The sequence below is a fragment of the Salmo salar genome, chromosome 11, assembly GCF_965601325.2.
Source record: "Salmo salar chromosome 11, fSalSal1, whole genome shotgun sequence".
Classification (NCBI taxonomy): domain Eukaryota; kingdom Metazoa; phylum Chordata; class Actinopteri; order Salmoniformes; family Salmonidae; genus Salmo; species Salmo salar.
The window spans coordinates 105,536,081-105,553,901 of NC_138301.1; the positions used below are offsets into that span (position 1 = coordinate 105,536,081).

At 44.1% G+C, this 17,821-nt stretch overlaps 2 protein-coding genes across 5 annotated transcripts; one reads left to right on the forward strand and one right to left on the reverse strand.

Annotated features, from left to right (window-relative positions):
* Positions 1-184: 184 nt before the first annotated feature.
* Positions 185-11,748, reverse strand: ganaba (glucosidase II alpha subunit a). 4 transcript variants are annotated; one of them, XM_014129072.3, is made up of 25 exons: positions 11,457-11,748; positions 11,124-11,219; positions 10,785-10,893; positions 10,485-10,612; positions 10,154-10,333; positions 9,785-9,850; positions 8,995-9,061; positions 8,614-8,710; positions 8,356-8,452; positions 7,887-8,058; positions 7,654-7,774; positions 7,236-7,471; positions 6,983-7,109; positions 4,312-4,391; positions 3,940-4,080; positions 3,736-3,832; positions 3,505-3,606; positions 3,161-3,404; positions 1,960-2,024; positions 1,722-1,798; positions 1,530-1,604; positions 1,290-1,403; positions 1,077-1,189; positions 884-984; positions 185-668 (listed from the first exon to the last, which is right to left on the reverse strand). In XM_014129072.3, exons 1-25 carry the CDS (start codon positions 11,474-11,476, stop codon positions 559-561), a joined length of 2,835 nt encoding a protein of 944 aa, XP_013984547.1. In that variant the 5' UTR covers positions 11,477-11,748; the 3' UTR covers positions 185-558. The 4 variants fall into 4 exon arrangements, with proteins under 4 accessions (XP_013984547.1, XP_013984548.1, XP_045545998.1 ...); XM_014129073.3 differs by lacking the exon at positions 9,785-9,850; XM_045690042.2 differs by lacking the exon at positions 11,457-11,748 and having other exon boundaries at positions 11,124-11,435.
* Positions 11,749-15,421: 3,673 nt separating this feature from the next.
* On the forward strand, positions 15,422-17,821 carry LOC106563468 (phospholipase A and acyltransferase 4; the record flags this gene model as incomplete). The annotated part of the gene is made up of 2 exons (XM_014129081.3): positions 15,422-15,521; positions 15,782-17,821. Coding segments are annotated over 2 exons (402 nt in total), but the record flags the coding sequence as incomplete, so codon positions are not given.

Consider the following 17,821-nt stretch of genomic DNA (forward strand, 5'->3'; position numbering starts at 1 on the left):
AACAAAATGTGGAAAAAATCCAAGGGGGTGAATACTTATAATACCCACTGTATTTCATAATGTCCGATAGAAGGTAATCTCTTCTTCATACTTGTCTATTCACATTGCTAACCCATGTAAGAGCAAATTCATTAACTTGTAACAAAAATAGAAAGGAAAAAAATACAAACATTACATTTGGACATTCATTGTCATCATTTATTTTATTTAACACAGCTAGTCATATAGAGTCTTATAGGGAGTCATTATCATCATTGTCATAATTTCAACCCTGGAAAAAATATTTATTAAAATTAAGTATCAAAGATCCAGCCTCTTGTTAGAGGTGCAGAATTTCTCCTGACTAACACCATTTGTGGTCCTGAGTTTCATACTCTCAACAACCCTGATCCATTTCTCCTGCGGTTTCTTTCTCAGGGTTCAGGTAACTGCTCCAAATCCTAGCCACACTTTTGAATCTGGTTGTGTGCTTTTCTGTAGTGGTATGTTAACTTGTTTGTCCAAAAGTCTGTGTGAGACATTTCATTTGTCTCTTGACTTCTATATGCGTGTCCTGTGTTACCGCAGATGTAATGTCCAGTTGACCCCAGCGTTCACGCCTGGCTTACGAAGAGTTAAGACTGCCGTGTCCGGGTCAAACTCAAACTCCACAGAAGACTCCCCACCATCTGTGGAGGATGGGTGAAGAACATCAGGCACATTGTAACAAACCCTAATGTTCACAACCCTTACCACTTTCTGCACTAGCCTGCCAACACAAAAATAACTTCACTGCAACAAGATATTTTTCCATTACATTACCAGACCAGAAGGACGTTCAGGGGAAACTCCTGGCTCTACACGTGACACCATGTTGCCTGGTTATTGACGGTACATGACTAACCTGTCGTTGTGAGGGTGACAGCGTCAGGCTTCTGAGCTCCCAGGATGTTCACTTGCTCTACCCAGGAGGCCGTGGGAAACTGGGAGTCAGGAGACAGGTCACTGCAGCATCAGAGAAAGAGACAGGTTACACTCGATTCAGAAACACAGGGAGAACATGGCCTGGTTGGAATGATAATGTTAGAGGGACAGACCTCGATGAGAGGCTGTTCCCAGTGAAACTCAGGCGTCTGTGAATAAACTGCTTGTCTGTCTCATGTTTAAAGGTGTGACCATCATCTATGTAAAGCTCTCCTTCTGCATTGCCCTGGAACAAAGAAACATTTAAATGATGACAAAGCCCCTGCAAGTAAAATGGTGCAACAACAATGGTAGTGATATCATAGTGGTGTAAACGAAGGTTACACCTGTGAGTCAAGGGCCACGTAGAGGGTGTAGGGATCGTTCTCCATGCAGGATGAGGACCTGCGAACACGGTTCTTCCGGCAGATAATGGAACCTCCTCGCTGGAACACTGGAATCTGTGAGAGGAAGAGGTGGTGGGACAGAGAAAAGAGAGAGAAAAGCGGGAGAGTTATTTGTGGGAAAAGGTGCTGAGAGGTGGGTGATGGCTAAAGACCATAGGAGTTGAGAGAAACAGAACCTACTGAGCTCATGGTGACAGGGATAGAGAGGTTCTGAGCTCCGTCATGTCTCTGGAACGTGTGGACGTCATACCAGACCTGTGACGGGGAGAGAAGCTCGAGGAGGTCAGAGGACGAGAAGTTATCAGGTTGATTGAACATGTGGTATATTTCAACAGGCAAAACTACAGGTCAGCCTTCCCCCTCAAAACTCACCTCTCCATTCCCAGGTAAGTAGGCTGTGACCCCACTAGACCCTTCATCTGTTACAGGGTGAACCAGAAGATCTCTGCCTGATGAACACACGGGGGAGAGGTAGTCTGGGGTAATGCATCATCCTCACCAGGTTGAAGAGCTCAACTTCATCCAAACATTTAGGTATTCAAAAGTATTGTACCATAAAAGGTTTAGAAGTACATACCGGTCTAAAGGCCACTCTCCCTAACCTACTTACCAATCAGGAACTCATCGTCAATGGAAAACGTGGCAATATCCTCTGGATACTCCACCCACAGGGGCCTATAGTACAGAGCGAGAATACAACCCAAGGTGAATCAAAATACAAGGACTCTGTCTAATATCTTCTTAAAGACTAGTGCCAGCTATAGATCTTCAAAACATAGACGTGGCAGGGCTCGACATTAACGCTTGTCCGGGCATGTAAAACAAATTGTCAGAAAGACGATTATAGAGTTAAGTTTTCCACATGGAGAGTAAAAAAAAAGCCTACTCCGATCAGATTTAGATCAGTGTCCTCCGGATGAGATGTGTTACACACCGTCCCCACCACCTCTGCAGGCCTGCACTGACAGGCATGAGCACTCTTTCAATCATGCAGTCGCAAGATGCGGTTTTTAGACCAAAGCGAGCCTAGCCACGTGTGCACATTTGTTGATATTCATTGCTAGTGAGTTATTTGCCCAGCTATAGCTCATTTTTGGTCAGCAATAAAAATCCTGGAAAACTCAGTGTGTGCATCACCTGCGTGTGTGCCAGTGTGAGTGGGCCGTTGCCAGAGGAGAGAGACTGCAGCAGCAGGTAGAATAATCATATACAACAGACTAACTAGATAGCCAATTCAAAACATAGTGTAGATGTACAGGTCTTAGTAATCTACCTTGCTATGAAGTCGCCCACCATAGCCATTTGATTACTGGTTTATTGAATGAGAGAATAATTTAAGACCTATAAAGTATTTGGTTTTAATTGTAATGTCGCAGGGTTGCCAGGAGAGCTACTGGGTGTGCAAGCTTTTGCTCCAGCCCTGCTCTAACACATTGTGAGACAAAAAAACAGCTTCTCAACAGTCCCTTGATAAACTGACTCGGGTGTGTTAGAGCAGGACTGGATCAAAAACCTGCACACCCAGTAGTTCTCCACATATGGGTTTTATACAGTAGCCTATCAGTGCAGTATTTTACTTTGTGGGGGGTTAAGGGCGTTGTCCAAGGCCACAACGGCAGGAGACATAATACATGGGATCAGAGCAGCCTTCCATTGTCAATACCAGTGATAATAATGGTGTTACAGAAGATTGTTTATTTTTGCACTAGTGACTTAACTTTTTACTTGTCAGCTCAACAAAAAAATAAACAAAAAAAGTGTCTGAAAAAAAAAAGTTCATGTCAAGCCCTGCATGGGGCTGATGAGCCTACCTCATGACAGGCTGGCCAGTGCGTTGGGAGTGGTAGAACTGCAGGTACCAGTAGGGCAGAAGGGTGTAGCGCTGACGCACAGCCTCCCGGATGAGAGCTGTGTTGTCAGGGCCAAAAAGCCAGGGCTCCCTCCGCGGGGTGTCCAGGTGGGCGTGGGCACGGAAGAAGGGCTGGTAGGCCCCCGTCTGGTACCAACGCACCAGCAGCTCCGCACTGGGAGTCTTAAAGAAACCCCCCACGTCAGCTGGGATGAGAGGAGTGATTAGGATACTTAAAAAATTACCATCAAACTAGGATAGACCGAGCCATCCAATCTGTGCAGCACCAATCCCTGCCAGCCTCACCTCCACAGAAGGAGATGCCAACCAGGCCCAGGCTGAGACACATGGGGATGGACATCTTCAAGTGGCCCCACTCTGCTGCATTATCACCTGTCCAAACTGCACCTGGAGGAGAGTGGGTGAATGCGTGTGTGAGAGAGAGTGAACACTTCAAGAGTGGGTTGGGGGTCAGTGAAGACATACATTATACAACATTTATGGTAACCAGAGGGAGGCGTTGTTGAAGGGTCTAACCATAGCGCTGAGACCCAGCGAAAAAGGCCCTGGTCAGGACAAAAGGCCTCTCCAACCCCCCGGAGCGCTGGATCTGACCCTCTGCTGTCGCCATTTGCTGAGAGAGGGAAAGAAGGGAAGACAGAGTAGATGGCAGTAAATAAGTAAGGATGCTGTAGCTAATCCAAAAACAATCTCTCTAGTCCTAGTAACCCCCTTCCTCACCACGTAGAAGCCGTAGAGGTTGTGGATGTCTCTGTGCTCCCAGGGTCCATGGAGGGCATCCTTGTGCATGGTGACCTCTGGACCGTTGAACACAGACGGCTCGTTCATGTCGTTCCACGTGTACAGGTTGCCCATCGAGCCCTGGAGAAGAGAGACAGGAGATAAAGACGTGTCAGTACATCTGGGGTCGTATAGGTAAATCAGTAGCTCAAGGATCCAGTAGCTTTACTAGTTAACCAGTGACATCAATGCTAACTGACTCAGTGAAGAGGACAAAGTATCCAAAGGAAGTCAAGAAAGGAGAAGGAAAGAGAAAAAAGTAACTGCGTTTTAAATGTGGAGGCGAGACGAACTGATACGGGGTTTACTCACCTCATACTGGTCATAGGCAAACATGCTGGCCCACCACTTCCTCATCTCAGGGTTGGTAAAATCTGGGTAACCTGCATTCCCTTTTACAAGAAAATATAGAGTACATATACATAACAGTTGTAAACAATTCTAGCCTTTGGGTGACTGAATCAGTATAAAAACAGGCAAATCTTATACTGCGTTGACATTTATTGTCAAAATATTGTCCTGGAGGCAGAACTGAGCGATTCCGGTAGATGTAGATAGATATTATACATATAGACTATAGATTATACATACACATAGATATTACCCTGGAGGCAGAACTGAGCGATTCCGGTAGATGTAGATAGATATTATACATATAGACTATAGATTATACATACACATAGATATTACCCTGGAGGCAGAACTGAGCGATTCCCGGTAGATGTAGATAGATATTATACATATAGACTATAGATTATACATACACATAGATATTACCCTGGAGGCAGAACTGAGAGATTCCCGGTAGATGTAGATAGATATTATACATATAGACTATAGATTATACATACACATAGATATTACCCTGGAGGCAGAACTGAGCGATTCCCGGTAGATGTAGATAGATATTATACATATAGACTATAGATTATACATACACATAGATATTACCCTGGAGGCAGAACTGAGCGATTCCGGTAGATGTAGATAGATATTATACATATAGACTATAGATTATACATACACATAGATATTACCCTGGAGGCAGAACTGAGAGATTCCCGGTAGATGTAGATAGATATTATACATATAGACTATAGATTATACATACACATAGATATTACCCTGGAGGCAGAACTGAGAGATTCCCGGTAGATGTAGATAGATATTATACATATAGACTATAGATTATACATACACATAGATATTACCCTGGAGGCAGAACTGAGAGATTCCCGGTAGATGTAGATAGATATTATACATATAGACTATAGATTATACATACACATAGATATTACCCTGGAGGCAGAACTGAGCGATTCCCGGTAGATGTAGATAGATATTATACATATAGACTATAGATTATACATACACATAGATATTACCCTGGAGGCAGAACTGAGCGATTCCCGGTAGATGTAGATAGATATTATACATATAGACTATAGATTATACATACACATAGATATTGTCCTGGAGGCAGAACTGAGCGATTTCCGGTAGATGGGGCAAATTGGCTATTTCAGAAAAACGTATGATTTAGCTTTTTGGTCGTAATTTAAAAGGTTAGTGTTAGGCATTAGGGTTAGCGGTGTGGTTAAGGTTAGGTTTAAATCAGATTTCATGACTGTGGCTGTGCCAGCTAGTGACCACTCTACAGAGCTGCTTCCAGGGCAACATTCATGAAAAATGCTAACCTGCACTGTGTTGTCTGGTAAGTTTTAGAATTTATCAATCCATAAATACACTAAATTACCAAAAGTATGTGGACACCTGCTCGTCTAACATCCCATTCCAAAATCATGGGCATTAATAGGGAGTTGGTTCCCCCTTTGCTGCTAATAACAGCCTCCACTCTTCTGGGAAGGCTTTCCACTAGATGTTGGAACATTGCTGTGGGGACTTGCTTCCATTCAGCCACAAGAGTATTAGTGAGGTTGGGCACTGATGTTGGGCGATTAGGCCTGGCTCACAGTCGGCGTTCCAGTTCATCCCAAAGGTGTTCGATGGGGTTGAGGTCAGTGCTCTGTGCAGGCCAGTCGTCACCGATCTCAACAAACCATTTCTGTGTGGACCTCGCTTTGTGCGCGGGGGCATTGTTATGCTGAAACAGGAACTTCCTCAAACTGTTGCCACAAAGTTGGAAGCACAGAATCGTCTAGAATGTAATTGTATGCTGTAGCATTAAGATTTCCCTTCACTGGAACTAAGGGGCCTAGCCCGAACCATGAAAAACAGCCCAAGACCATTATTCCTCCTCCACCAAACTGTACAGTTTGCACTATGCATTGGGGCAGGTAGCGTTCTCCTGGCATCCGCCAAACCCAGATTTACCTCCGTCGGACTGCCAGATGGTGAATCGTGATTCATCACTCCAGAGAATGCGTTTCCACTGCTTCAGAGTCCAATGGCAGAAAGCCTTACACCATTCCAGCCGACGCTTGGCATTGCGCATGGTGATCTTAGGCTTGTGTGCGGCCGCTTGGCCATGGAAACCCATTTCATGACGCTCCCAACTAACTGTTATTGTGCTGACGTTGCTTCCAAAGGCAGTTTGAAACTCTGTAGTGAGTGTTGCAACCGAGAACAGACAATTTATGTGCTATGCGCTTCAGCACTCGGCGGTCCCGTTCTGTGAGCTTGTGTGGCCTACCACTTCGCGGCTGAGCCGCTGTTCCTCCAAGACGTTTCCACTTTACAATAACAGCACTTACAGTTGACTAGGGCAGCTCGAACAGGGCAGAAATTTGACGAACTGACTTGTTGGAAAGGTGGCATCCTATGACGGTGCCATGTTGAAAGTCACTGAGCTCTTCAGTAAGGCCATTCTACTGTCAATGTTTGTCTATGGAGATTGTATGGCTGTGTGCTCAATTTTATACACCTGTCAGCAACGGGTGTGACTGAAATAGCCGAATCCACTAATTTGAAGGTGTGTCCACATACTTTTGTACATACAGTGTACATATTGACATGTTCCTACCTGGCCAGCACCAGCCCTCATAGTCTCCGCCATCTTTGTTTTTGATGTAGTAGCCTCGAGAGCGAATCTCAGTGTGGATCTTATAGCTGCTGTCCACCTTAATGTGAGGGTCCACTATGGTCACCATCTGTGGACAGCCGGGACAGAAGAGGGCGCAGTGAGTGGAGGGAGAGAAGAGCGCCAAAAATGTAAATTCTCTTCTCATTACCACACACACACCATTTCAAAATTCTGTTTCCATCATTAAGTTCACCTTGCGTCTCTTATCCAGGAGGCCCTGCAGCATGTCTTTGGGCTGTGGGAACTTATTGTTGTCCCAGGTGAAGTAGCGCTTGCCATCCGTGTGCTCAATATCCAGCCAGATGAAGTCATAGGGGATGTCGTGTTCATCAAAGCCCTGGTCCACCGCACTCACATCTTCCTGGTCGTTGTAGTTCCAACGGCACTGGTGGTAGGCCAGCGAAGAGAGAGGGGGGAAGGCCTGAGTGCCTACGACAGCCAGAGAACAGAAGGGTCATTTCTAAAGTGAAGGTAACACTTCTGGGATAGGGACCAGTGGAGCTATAAACCGGCCATGTGTTGAACATTAAAATGTGCTTTGTGTGAATGTGTAGAATATACCGTGAGTGACGTGTACCTGTGTCCTGTTAGTGAGTGTGTAAGTAGTGTACCTGTTAAGGAAGCGTACTGTGTGAACACATCATTAGGTCGTGGTCCCAGCATGATGAAGACGTCAATGATGCCACTCTCAGAGATCCATCGGACATCTGTCTGAGGGACCTCACTGGAGCCCTGAACGCAATCAAACATGCACAAAGAGGATTCAGAGATCAAACCAAGTGGATCCAAGGGCAAAGAAGGAAAGGCAAGACAGTGTGTGAGATCCAGTCACACACACACCCACCTGTCCAGAGCTGACGTCCACCCATGTCTCTGCTGCGTTGAGCCAGAAGAGACCCATAGTCCTGTGGGTGTTGTGTGAGAGGAGGACAGGCACTGCTCCATACAGAGCCATAGGGTTAAAGAGCTCATACTGGAACACATCCAGGTTATAAAGCCTGTAGGGGTCTCCTCCACTGAGGAAAGGAACAGAAATCACTGGTTTAGCACTGGATGGCCAACAAAAGGGACGGCAGGTAGCCTAGTGGTTAGAGCGTTGGACTAGTAACCGGAAGGTTGCAAGATCGAATCCCCGAGCTGACATGGTAAACATCTGTCCTTCTGCCCCTGAACAAGGCAGTTAACCCACTGTTCCTAGGCCGTCATTGAAAATAAGAATTTGTTCTTTACATAAATAAAAAATAAATCTGAAAACTACACTTTGATGAGCTGAGTGCAAATGACATTGGGGCAAAGGCCGTTTATAGTCTCACTCTGTGTTTTTCAGTCTGAGGCCGTCAGCGTGTTCAGGGATGCCATAGACGTGTTCTACTCCAGGCAGGGAGAAGTCCAGACTGATGGAGGAGGGACCTGGAGGACAGGAGGCAGGTTACACCAGAGCAGTGTTTATATTTATATAAAACATGTTAAACACATGATGTCAATGTAAGTAAATAGGTGAAAAGAAATAAATGGACTTGAGTAACAGTTTGTTTTACTATGGAATTGTAGTGTACAGTACAATGACGTACCATTGGGCTTGGTGTCGGTATGGGTCTTGAACGTCTCCTCCCACATTCCTGGCTGATCCACCTCTTCTTCTGCCTCCTCCTCCTCTCCTTCTGACACCTGGAAAGTGAGAGGGGTTTTGTGAAGAACCAGAAGAGAGGCCAAACGTGTAGCTCAAGTGTCTCAGAAAGGTGCTACACGTACACACCCTAGTTCAAAGTTCACATCAAATTGATACCAGAAGTTGGAGCTCTTCTCTCACCCTACTAGGCTACTACTCACAACCTGTTATCTCTACACACTGAACACAAACAATGGACAGAACAGGGTCTATAAATGCACCAATAAACCCATGCAGTGTTTTTATCAGAACAATAAGGTCTTTGGAATATAACACCACACACCTTTTCCTTGTCATGCTTCTCTGTGTCCTCTTTCTCCCCAGCTTTCTCTGTGTCTGTTTGGCTTTTGCTGCATCACACAATAATACATATCAATGTCAAAAGAGTGGTTGATTGCTATAGAAACCACATGGAGAAATGTGAAGGACAAGTAAAGCAATATAAACTGCATCTCATCACCTGGATTGACATGTTGTTAGTGATCGATTAAAAGGACAAACTCTTTCAATTTGATAATTGTCATTGAGTTAAACATGCATTATGTACTGGCATCTTGTTGACATAGCAGTTCATCTTAACTTATGTTTGCATTGATCTTAATGTGGGGGTTGCACAAAAATGTGCAGATTTTAAGTTAGGATTCAGCCCATAGAAAATGACTTGGTAATGGGTACAGATATGCCCACATTTCTAAACTTTGCAGGACAATGATTCAGAAGATTTTTTATTTGTTAATAATTATCAGTGGGTAAACCAATCAAATCACTGAACAATAAAATATGACATGCAACAATTTGTTAAGTTTAGAGGGTGGTGGGAAGCTTAGTAAATATATGTACACTACACTGAGCAGTAGAGGCTGTACAGACTTATGGAGAAATTGCACACAGCAACATGTTTACATATATTTATTGTTGCTCCGGTAAAGTTAAGATCAAAAGTAAAAATCTGTTGACTTCATTTTTGACTTGTGGCATTTCTACTGTAAGACAATACAGCCGTAAGCTATTTCAGTAGTTCAACTCAGGTGTCACACAAACATTACATCAAGAGGCAAGCTAAGACCAGTTACCTAGAGAAAACGCTCTTGATCTTATCCCACATGCTACCGACTGTGCTACTTATTTTGTGGGAAATACTGGAGGACATGGTGAGAAACAGGAGAGGGAAAGGAAAGGAACAGAATAGGACAGGAAAACAGATCAGTACAGCACACCTAAGTGCATTTTAGAAAACCTTTGAGACAATTATCAAATTCAGCAGGAGAGCACAAGTGGAAGCCTTCATTAAAAGCCTTCCATGAAATTACACAACATATATTACACGGCAATATTCCGTCAAAGTCCATCACAGGTCTAGTATACGCATTCAATTGCATTGTTCCATGTGATATAAATGCATGGTTTCGTCCTGTACATGCAAGACTGCATAAGCGACTCACGTGTCCTTGCGTATGCGGAGCTGCTCGAAGGCTAGCAGGCCCCGGGAGTTGAGGGACAGCAGCACCTGTGGGCCCTCCATGATGTCTAGGCGGAAGGGCTGGGCACTGAGGATGAGCCTCCAGTCCTCCCCACCCAGAGACAGCACCACCCTGTGCTCATCCTGGGCCACCACTGACATACTGCATTGGAGAGAAGCAGCCATCACACCCATGCCAACACACCCACTATGGACCTTCTCTATACTTTACATCTGTTACAAAACCACCCTAGAATGTGAGACATGAATAGTGGGCTGATATTGACACGTATAAAATAAATGGACACACTCACAGTTCAGTGGGAGGGTCAGTGATGAGAACATCAGGCACCTCATATCGAGGCTTGATGGGCTTCAGCTCATTGATCTTCACTCTGGTCATGTTCCCCTGAAGGCGATACAGCTCGAGCAGCAAAAGCACCTGAACACAGGCAATGAAATGATCACACGGTTTGCACGATGTGGAAGAACCCAAAGTGTATGGTGGATTTCCATTGTGTGCCATCCAAGTAATCCATTATCAAAGCGAAGTTATTTCACCCAAACTCCATGACAACTTATTTACGTGTGCAGCAGGTCCTGTTCATTCTGACCTTATTATTGTTATTCAGGAGCTGCACTGTGAGGTGGGAGTCACTGAGTTCCAGGGTCTCCAGTAAGGCTCTGTATGATGACTGGCCTGGCTTCAGCGCCCTTTGACGACTACACACACACACACACACACACACACACACACACACACACACACACACACACACACACACACACACACACACACACACACACACACACACACACACACTTGTATTAGCTGACACACAAATTACATTACATACTAACGTTATTTCGTTTTGGTCTCAAAATGTCCATCTAGGTAACGTTATTGTTGTTACACATTTTCTACAAGTGAATTGATGGTAGGCAGCCATCACCTGCAGAAGGCACTCTGGTCACATGTTTTGAAGTTACTGCGATCCACAGCTTGAGTGATGCTCAGGAAAACAGACAGCACAAGATATAGGCACATCCTAGGGAAGAATGGAAATAAACAGTGAACTACGTTTGCAATTATCATATTCCAGCTAGCGAAGCCATGTTGCTCACGAACTGATTAGTTAGGTAAGTAGTTTTCCTCTAGATAGCAAGCTACCCGTGACAAAAGACAACTGACCAAATGCGGCATTTATAGATAATATTCACAAAGACTGATACAACTGCAATGGCTAGCTAGCAGGCTAACTGAACCTGAATTCTGAAATAACTACCGTTCAATGAAGCTCGCCATCTTGATTCAGCTTGCTTACGCTCTCAAGCCTCGCCCCTTCAAATCATGTGGGCGCAGATGATTTGACAAATACAAAGTATAGATGCCTGTAAGCAACAAAATCTGTTATTTGGGGGACAGTCAGGGCCAACCCTGTCCATCTTGTAGACGTATTAGCACATTTTCGAATTAGACGAACTCCTGTTATTGCCTTAACTTGAAATGATAGTGGGATGCTATAATAATAAACGCTCTAAACATGGTGCTTTCTGTTAACCGTTGCTTAGCGTTTCGATCTTGAATGCGCTCCACATTGCCGCGAGTCATTCAATGATTGGTCAGTTCATTTTGACGAGGGAGGCGCGTGTGCATAGCAAAGGCGCATTAAACACGTTGGGGTTTTGGAACGTTCAGATAGAAATATACTATGTAGAACAGGAAGCACGTCGGCTCTATTCGTTCATGTCATTTCTATTTGCAACTTTTGGCGACTGAAAGTAGCCCAGGAGTCCATCCCAAATTAATGGAAAAGATAGGTATGGTACTGTCTAAAATGAAATGAGAAAGATACCATGTGGCATGGACTCAACATTAGACTATTTCTGAAGTTTGACAAACTTTGGAGTGTGCTATCATGGAAAGCAGGAAAGCAAAGGCTGGCTTTTTCAAACAGAAATGTGCATCCTCTAGCTCTAACTCCCAAAAGTTTTGGGACACTGTAAAGTCCATGGAGAACAAGAGCACCTCCTCCCAGCTGCCCACTGCACTGAGGCTAGGTAACACTGTCACCACCGGTAAATCCATGATAATCGAGAATTTCAATTTCTACGGCTGGCCATGCTTTCCTCCTGGCTACCCCAACCCCGGCCAACAGTTCCGCACCCCCTGCAGCTAATTGCCCAAGCCTCCTCAGCTTCTCCTTCACCCAAATCCAGATAGCAGATGTTCTGAAAGAGCTGCAAAACCTTTACCTGTACAAATCAGCTGGGCTAGACAATCTGGACCCTCTCTTTCTAAAATTATCTGCCGCCATTTTTGCAACCCCTATTACCAGTCTGTTCAACCACTCTTTCGTATCGTCCGAGATCCCTAAAGATTGGAAAGCTGCCGCGGTCATCACCCTCTTCAAAGGGGGTGACACTCTAGACCCAAACTGTTATAGACCTATATCCATCCTGCCCTGCCTTTCTAAAGTCTTCGAAAGCCAAGTTAATAAACAGATCACTGACCATTTCGAATGCCACCGTACCTTCTCCGCTGTGCAATCCGGTTTCCAAGCTGGTCACGGGTGCACCTCAGCCTCAGGTACTAAACGACATCATAACGACATCATAACCGCCATTGATAAAATATTGTACTGTGCAGCCATCTTCATCGACCTGGCCAAGGCTTTCGACTCTGTCAATCACCGCATTCTTATCGGCAGACTCAACAGCCTTGGTTTCTCAAATGACTGCCTCGCCTGGTTGACCAACTACTTCTCAGACAGATTTCAGTGTGTCAAATCGGAGGGCCTGTTGTCTGGACTTCTGGCAGTCTCTATGGGGGTACCACAGGGTTCAATTGTCAGGCCGACTCTTTTCTCTGTATATATCAACAATGTCGCTCTTGCTGCGGGTGATTCCCTGATCCACCTCTAAGTAGACGACACCATTCTGTATACATCTGGCCCTTCTTTGGACACTGTGTTAACAAACCTCCAAACGAGCTTCAATGCCATACAACACTCCTTCCGTGGCCTCCAACTCCTCTTAAACGCTAGTAAAACTAAATGCATGCTTTTCAACTGTTCGCTGCCCGCACCTGCCCGCCCAACTAGCATCACTACTCTGGACGGTTCTGACTTAGAATATGTGGACAACTACAAATACCTAGGTGTCTGGCTAGACTGTAAACTCTCCTTCCAGACTCATATTAAACATCTCCAATCTGGTTGGAGTCTATCACAGTGACATCCGTTTTGTCACCAAAGCCCCTTATATCACCCACCACTGCGACCTGTATGCTCTATTCGGCTGGCCCTCGCTACATATTCGTCGCCAGACCCACTGGCTCCAGGTCATCTATAAGTCTTTGCTAGGTAAAGCCCCGCCTTATCTCAGCTCACTGGTCACGATAACAACACCCACCCGTAGCACGCGCTCCAGCAGGTATATCTCACTGGTCAACCCCAAAGCCAACACCTCCTTTGGCCGCCTTTCCTTCCAGTTCTCTGCTGCCAATGACTGGAACAAATTGCAAAAATCGCTGAAGCTGGAGACTTATATTTCCCTCACTAACTTTAAACATCAGCTATCTGAGCAGCTAACTGATGTACATAGCTGCAGCTGTACATAGCCCATCTGTAAATAGCCCATCCAATCTACCTACCTCATCCCGATATTGTTTTTATTTACTTTTCTGCTCTTTTGCACACCAGTATTTCAACTTGCACATCATCATCTGCACATCTATCACTCCAGTGTTAATTTGCTAAATTGTAATTACTTCGCTACTATGGCCTATTTATTGCCTTACCTCCTCACCCCATTTGCACACATTGTATATAGACTTTCTTTATTTTTTTTCTTCTATTGTGTTATTGACTGTACGCTTGTTTATGTCATGTGTAACTCTGTGTTGTTGTTTGTGTCGCACTGCTTTGCTTTATCTTGGCCAGGTTGAAGTTGTAAATGAGAACTTGTTCTCAACTAGCCTACCTGGTTTAAATAAAGGTGAAATATATATGTATATTTTTTAAAGATTGTTGTACAATGGCTTTTTATTATGGTTAATTGAATTCCTTCTACTATTGGATAGTCATTAGCAACATTATGAGCACACATTGTATAGAAAGGCTTTCAGGTTTAAAACTCGTTGTGAGTATAGGCTTCCGAGTGGCTCAGCAGTCTAAGGCACTGCATCTCAATGCTAGAGGTGTCATTACAGACCCTGGTTTGATTCCAGGCTGTATTACAACCAGCCGTGATTGGGAGTCCCATAGGACGGCGCACAATTGGCCCAGAGTTGTCTGGGTTAGTGTTTGGCCGGGGTAGGCCATCATTGTAAATAAGAATTTGTTCTTAAGTGACTTGCCTAGTCACATAAAGGTTAAAGAAAAAATAAAGTTGAACTATAGTTGATATAACCGTATTTGCTTTCCAAATTCAGGTCTGAACATTTTCAATATATATTTAAAAAATACTAATTATATGTACATTTGTAATTTGTATTGCAGCGCTTAAATCGTTGCTGCTTCCTTCTTGCCTGGTATGGATTGTTGTTACTTTTTATGATCACTTTATGAACAATCCATAACAGGCAAGAAGAAAGTTTCATAAAAGAAGCCAGCCATAATACACCGGACATGTTACATCATTTCAATGCCAAACCTGATCTAACAGTGGAATGTGATGGTCCCAGGAAGGCACCAATCACTCATTACCATGAAACATTTACATAGATTATCTCATTGACAAAGGAAACTCTAGTTGAAGACCATCCATATGTTGAGAGGTCCGCTCAACACAACTCACAAGTACTACTCCAACAGTCAGAGATCAGTGTTTACTACCTAAAATAGACTGTGAAAATCCAATTAATGGCTTGATCCACAGTAGCCTAAGCAAAACACAGTAGCCTTTAGGTTAGCATGTCTGTTTTAATCAACAGGGGAGCATATTGCAAGTATGAACTTTTTTCACATGCTGGATAAATACAGTATACACAAGAACAAATCAAAACCTGGATATGTTATGTTTTTGCCACAATTTTATCAAAAGGAATGACATTGTCTCAATAATGGTAAGTCAGTAACAACGTGCAGTGTATTTGACTTGATGACAGACCTGCTTTGGTATTTTTGTTGTGCTTGTGGGGTAATCTTTGTCAAATACCAAATTAACATTGAATATAGACTTGATTACGTAGTGTACTAATTGCCAGTTGTAATGTAAAAATCTGATATTGTGTTGTCAATATCAAACAAAGCCTCAACCTGGGGACCTGATTGAGATATTCCGGGGGGCCTATCAGCACTGGGCCTTGTATGTTGGAGAAGGTTACATCGTCCATCTCTGTCCCCCCAGTAAGTACAATTTGCTCCTAATCTTTAATACTGGATGTCATGGCACAGAGAAGCCTATAAAGTACACATATAAGGGATTCATGGACCTAGAAAAAATATGCTTATGATTATGTTAATAAAATTGTATATAAACTATCAGAAAAACATAGTACACATCACTGATCTGATTCTGACACCCTCCTAAGATTTTCCTTTCTGCTCTTTCCTCCACTCTCACATGCCCCTGCCTCACCCCACTGATCCTACCTCTCTTACCTAAGCTGAGGCAGCTGGGGCTGGTGCCTACAGCCTAGTGTCTGTGTTGTGTGACACAGCCGTTGTGACCAAGGAGAGCCTGGAGGAGATAGTGGGGAAGGACAGGTTCCTTGTCAACAACCTGCTGGATGGCAAACACAAACCCCGGAGTGTTTATGACATACTGAGGGATGCCCGCAGCCTGCTGGGCCTGGAGATGCCTTACTGCATCCTGAGGGGAAACTGTGAACACTTTGTCACAGAGCTGAGATATGGGAAGGGAGAGTCCCGGCAGGTGTGTGTGCTGACAATCATGATATCCTTCTGAGGATATCATGACATATCCTGTGATGTTGGTAAAGCAATACTTTTGGTCTATGCCTTGGTTTATTGTTTGTGCCAGTTGCCAAGCTGGACTAATGGGCTCCCGAGTGGCACAGCGGTCTAAGGCACTGCATCTCAGTGCAAGAGGTGTCACTACAGACACCCTGGTTTGAATCCAGGCTGTATCACAACCGGCCGTGATTGGGAGTCCCATAGGGCGGCGTACAATTGGCCCAGCGTCGTCCGGGTCATTGAAAATAAGAATTTGTTCTTAACTGACTTGCCTGGTTAAGTAAAAATGTATTCAGTTTAGGAACAGTTGACCTGACCAAGAAGACTAGTCAGATAATCAGACACTACCTTGTAAAATGGAAGATGCATGTTACATATTAAAGCCCACATGGCTGCGTTTAGACAGGCAGCCCAATTCTGATATTTTTTCCACTAATCACATTAGAGCTGATCTATTAGTGGGAAAAAAATTCAGAATCATTCTGTTTAGGACATGAGGTCTCTATTTGCATTTGAAAACAAGTTTATTTGGGGATAGGTGTTTCTCATCGCTTAGTGGTTACTGTTATGATCTAATCTCTTTTTGCAGGTATATTATGCTCTGGGCGTAGGTGTTAGAGCAGTGGAGATTGGCATGAAGGCCCTGAATGCAGCGTCAAACATCTCTTGTGTGAAGTCAAAACAAAAGAGGATACTCCTTTGAACCTTCAAGTCACCCTCCTCCATCTACCTCTGGGGTGAATGCAGAGACAGCAAAAAAACATTTTTTGGACAGGGGGTATAATTCCCGACATTTGGTAGGCTATTTGTAAGTCAATTAGATACATGCATTTTCTTTTCTGCCCTTCGCCTAATAGTTGACCCCTATAACAGGGTTTCTCAAACTTGGTCCTGGTGTGACGTTCGTCATTAGGAGGAGACCAAGGCGCAGCGTGAGTTGGGTTCATCATATTTATTGATAAATGAGAACCAGCAAAAACAATAAAACGAACGAAAAGCTAAGCGTGCAAACACATGCAACACAAACACAAGATCCCACAACTGACTGTGGGGAAAAAGGGCTGCCAAAGTATGATTCCCAATCAGAGACAACGAATGACAGCTGCCTCTGATTGGAAACCATACACGGCCAATCAAAGAAAAAGACAACATAGACATACAACACATAGAATGCCCACCCCATGTCACACCCTGACCTAACCAAACCGAGAAAAACGGCTCTCTCAGGTCAGGGCGTGACACCTGGGGCCTCCCCCTGGGTGCACATTTTGGTTTTTGCCGTAGCACTACAAAGCTTGATTATGAGTTGATTATTTGAACCAGCTTTGTAGTGCTAGGGCAAAAACCAAAACGTGCACCCGGGTGAGGGGGGCACCAGGACCGCGTTTGGGAAACCCTGCTCACCAGGATAATGTCATAAATTTATAGAATTAATGCATACATTTCTAGTTGACAGTGTGCCTCTTGTCAAAGATACAATAGTGTACTTGCTAATCTTATTGATTGGCCCTCTTTAGGAAAACTACAGCTTTTCAGAACAATAAGGAGATTGAGTGCCTATCCTGTTGTCCTATGTATTGTTACACAGACAGTGTGTAGGCCTAAATATGTGGTGTGATTCCATGCATGATTGTTGACAGATTGTACATGATGAATTTCTTAATGTTTTGTTTTATTGACACATGAAAAAGTAGCTTTTTGTCTAATCACATTAAACTCTATGATGGTGA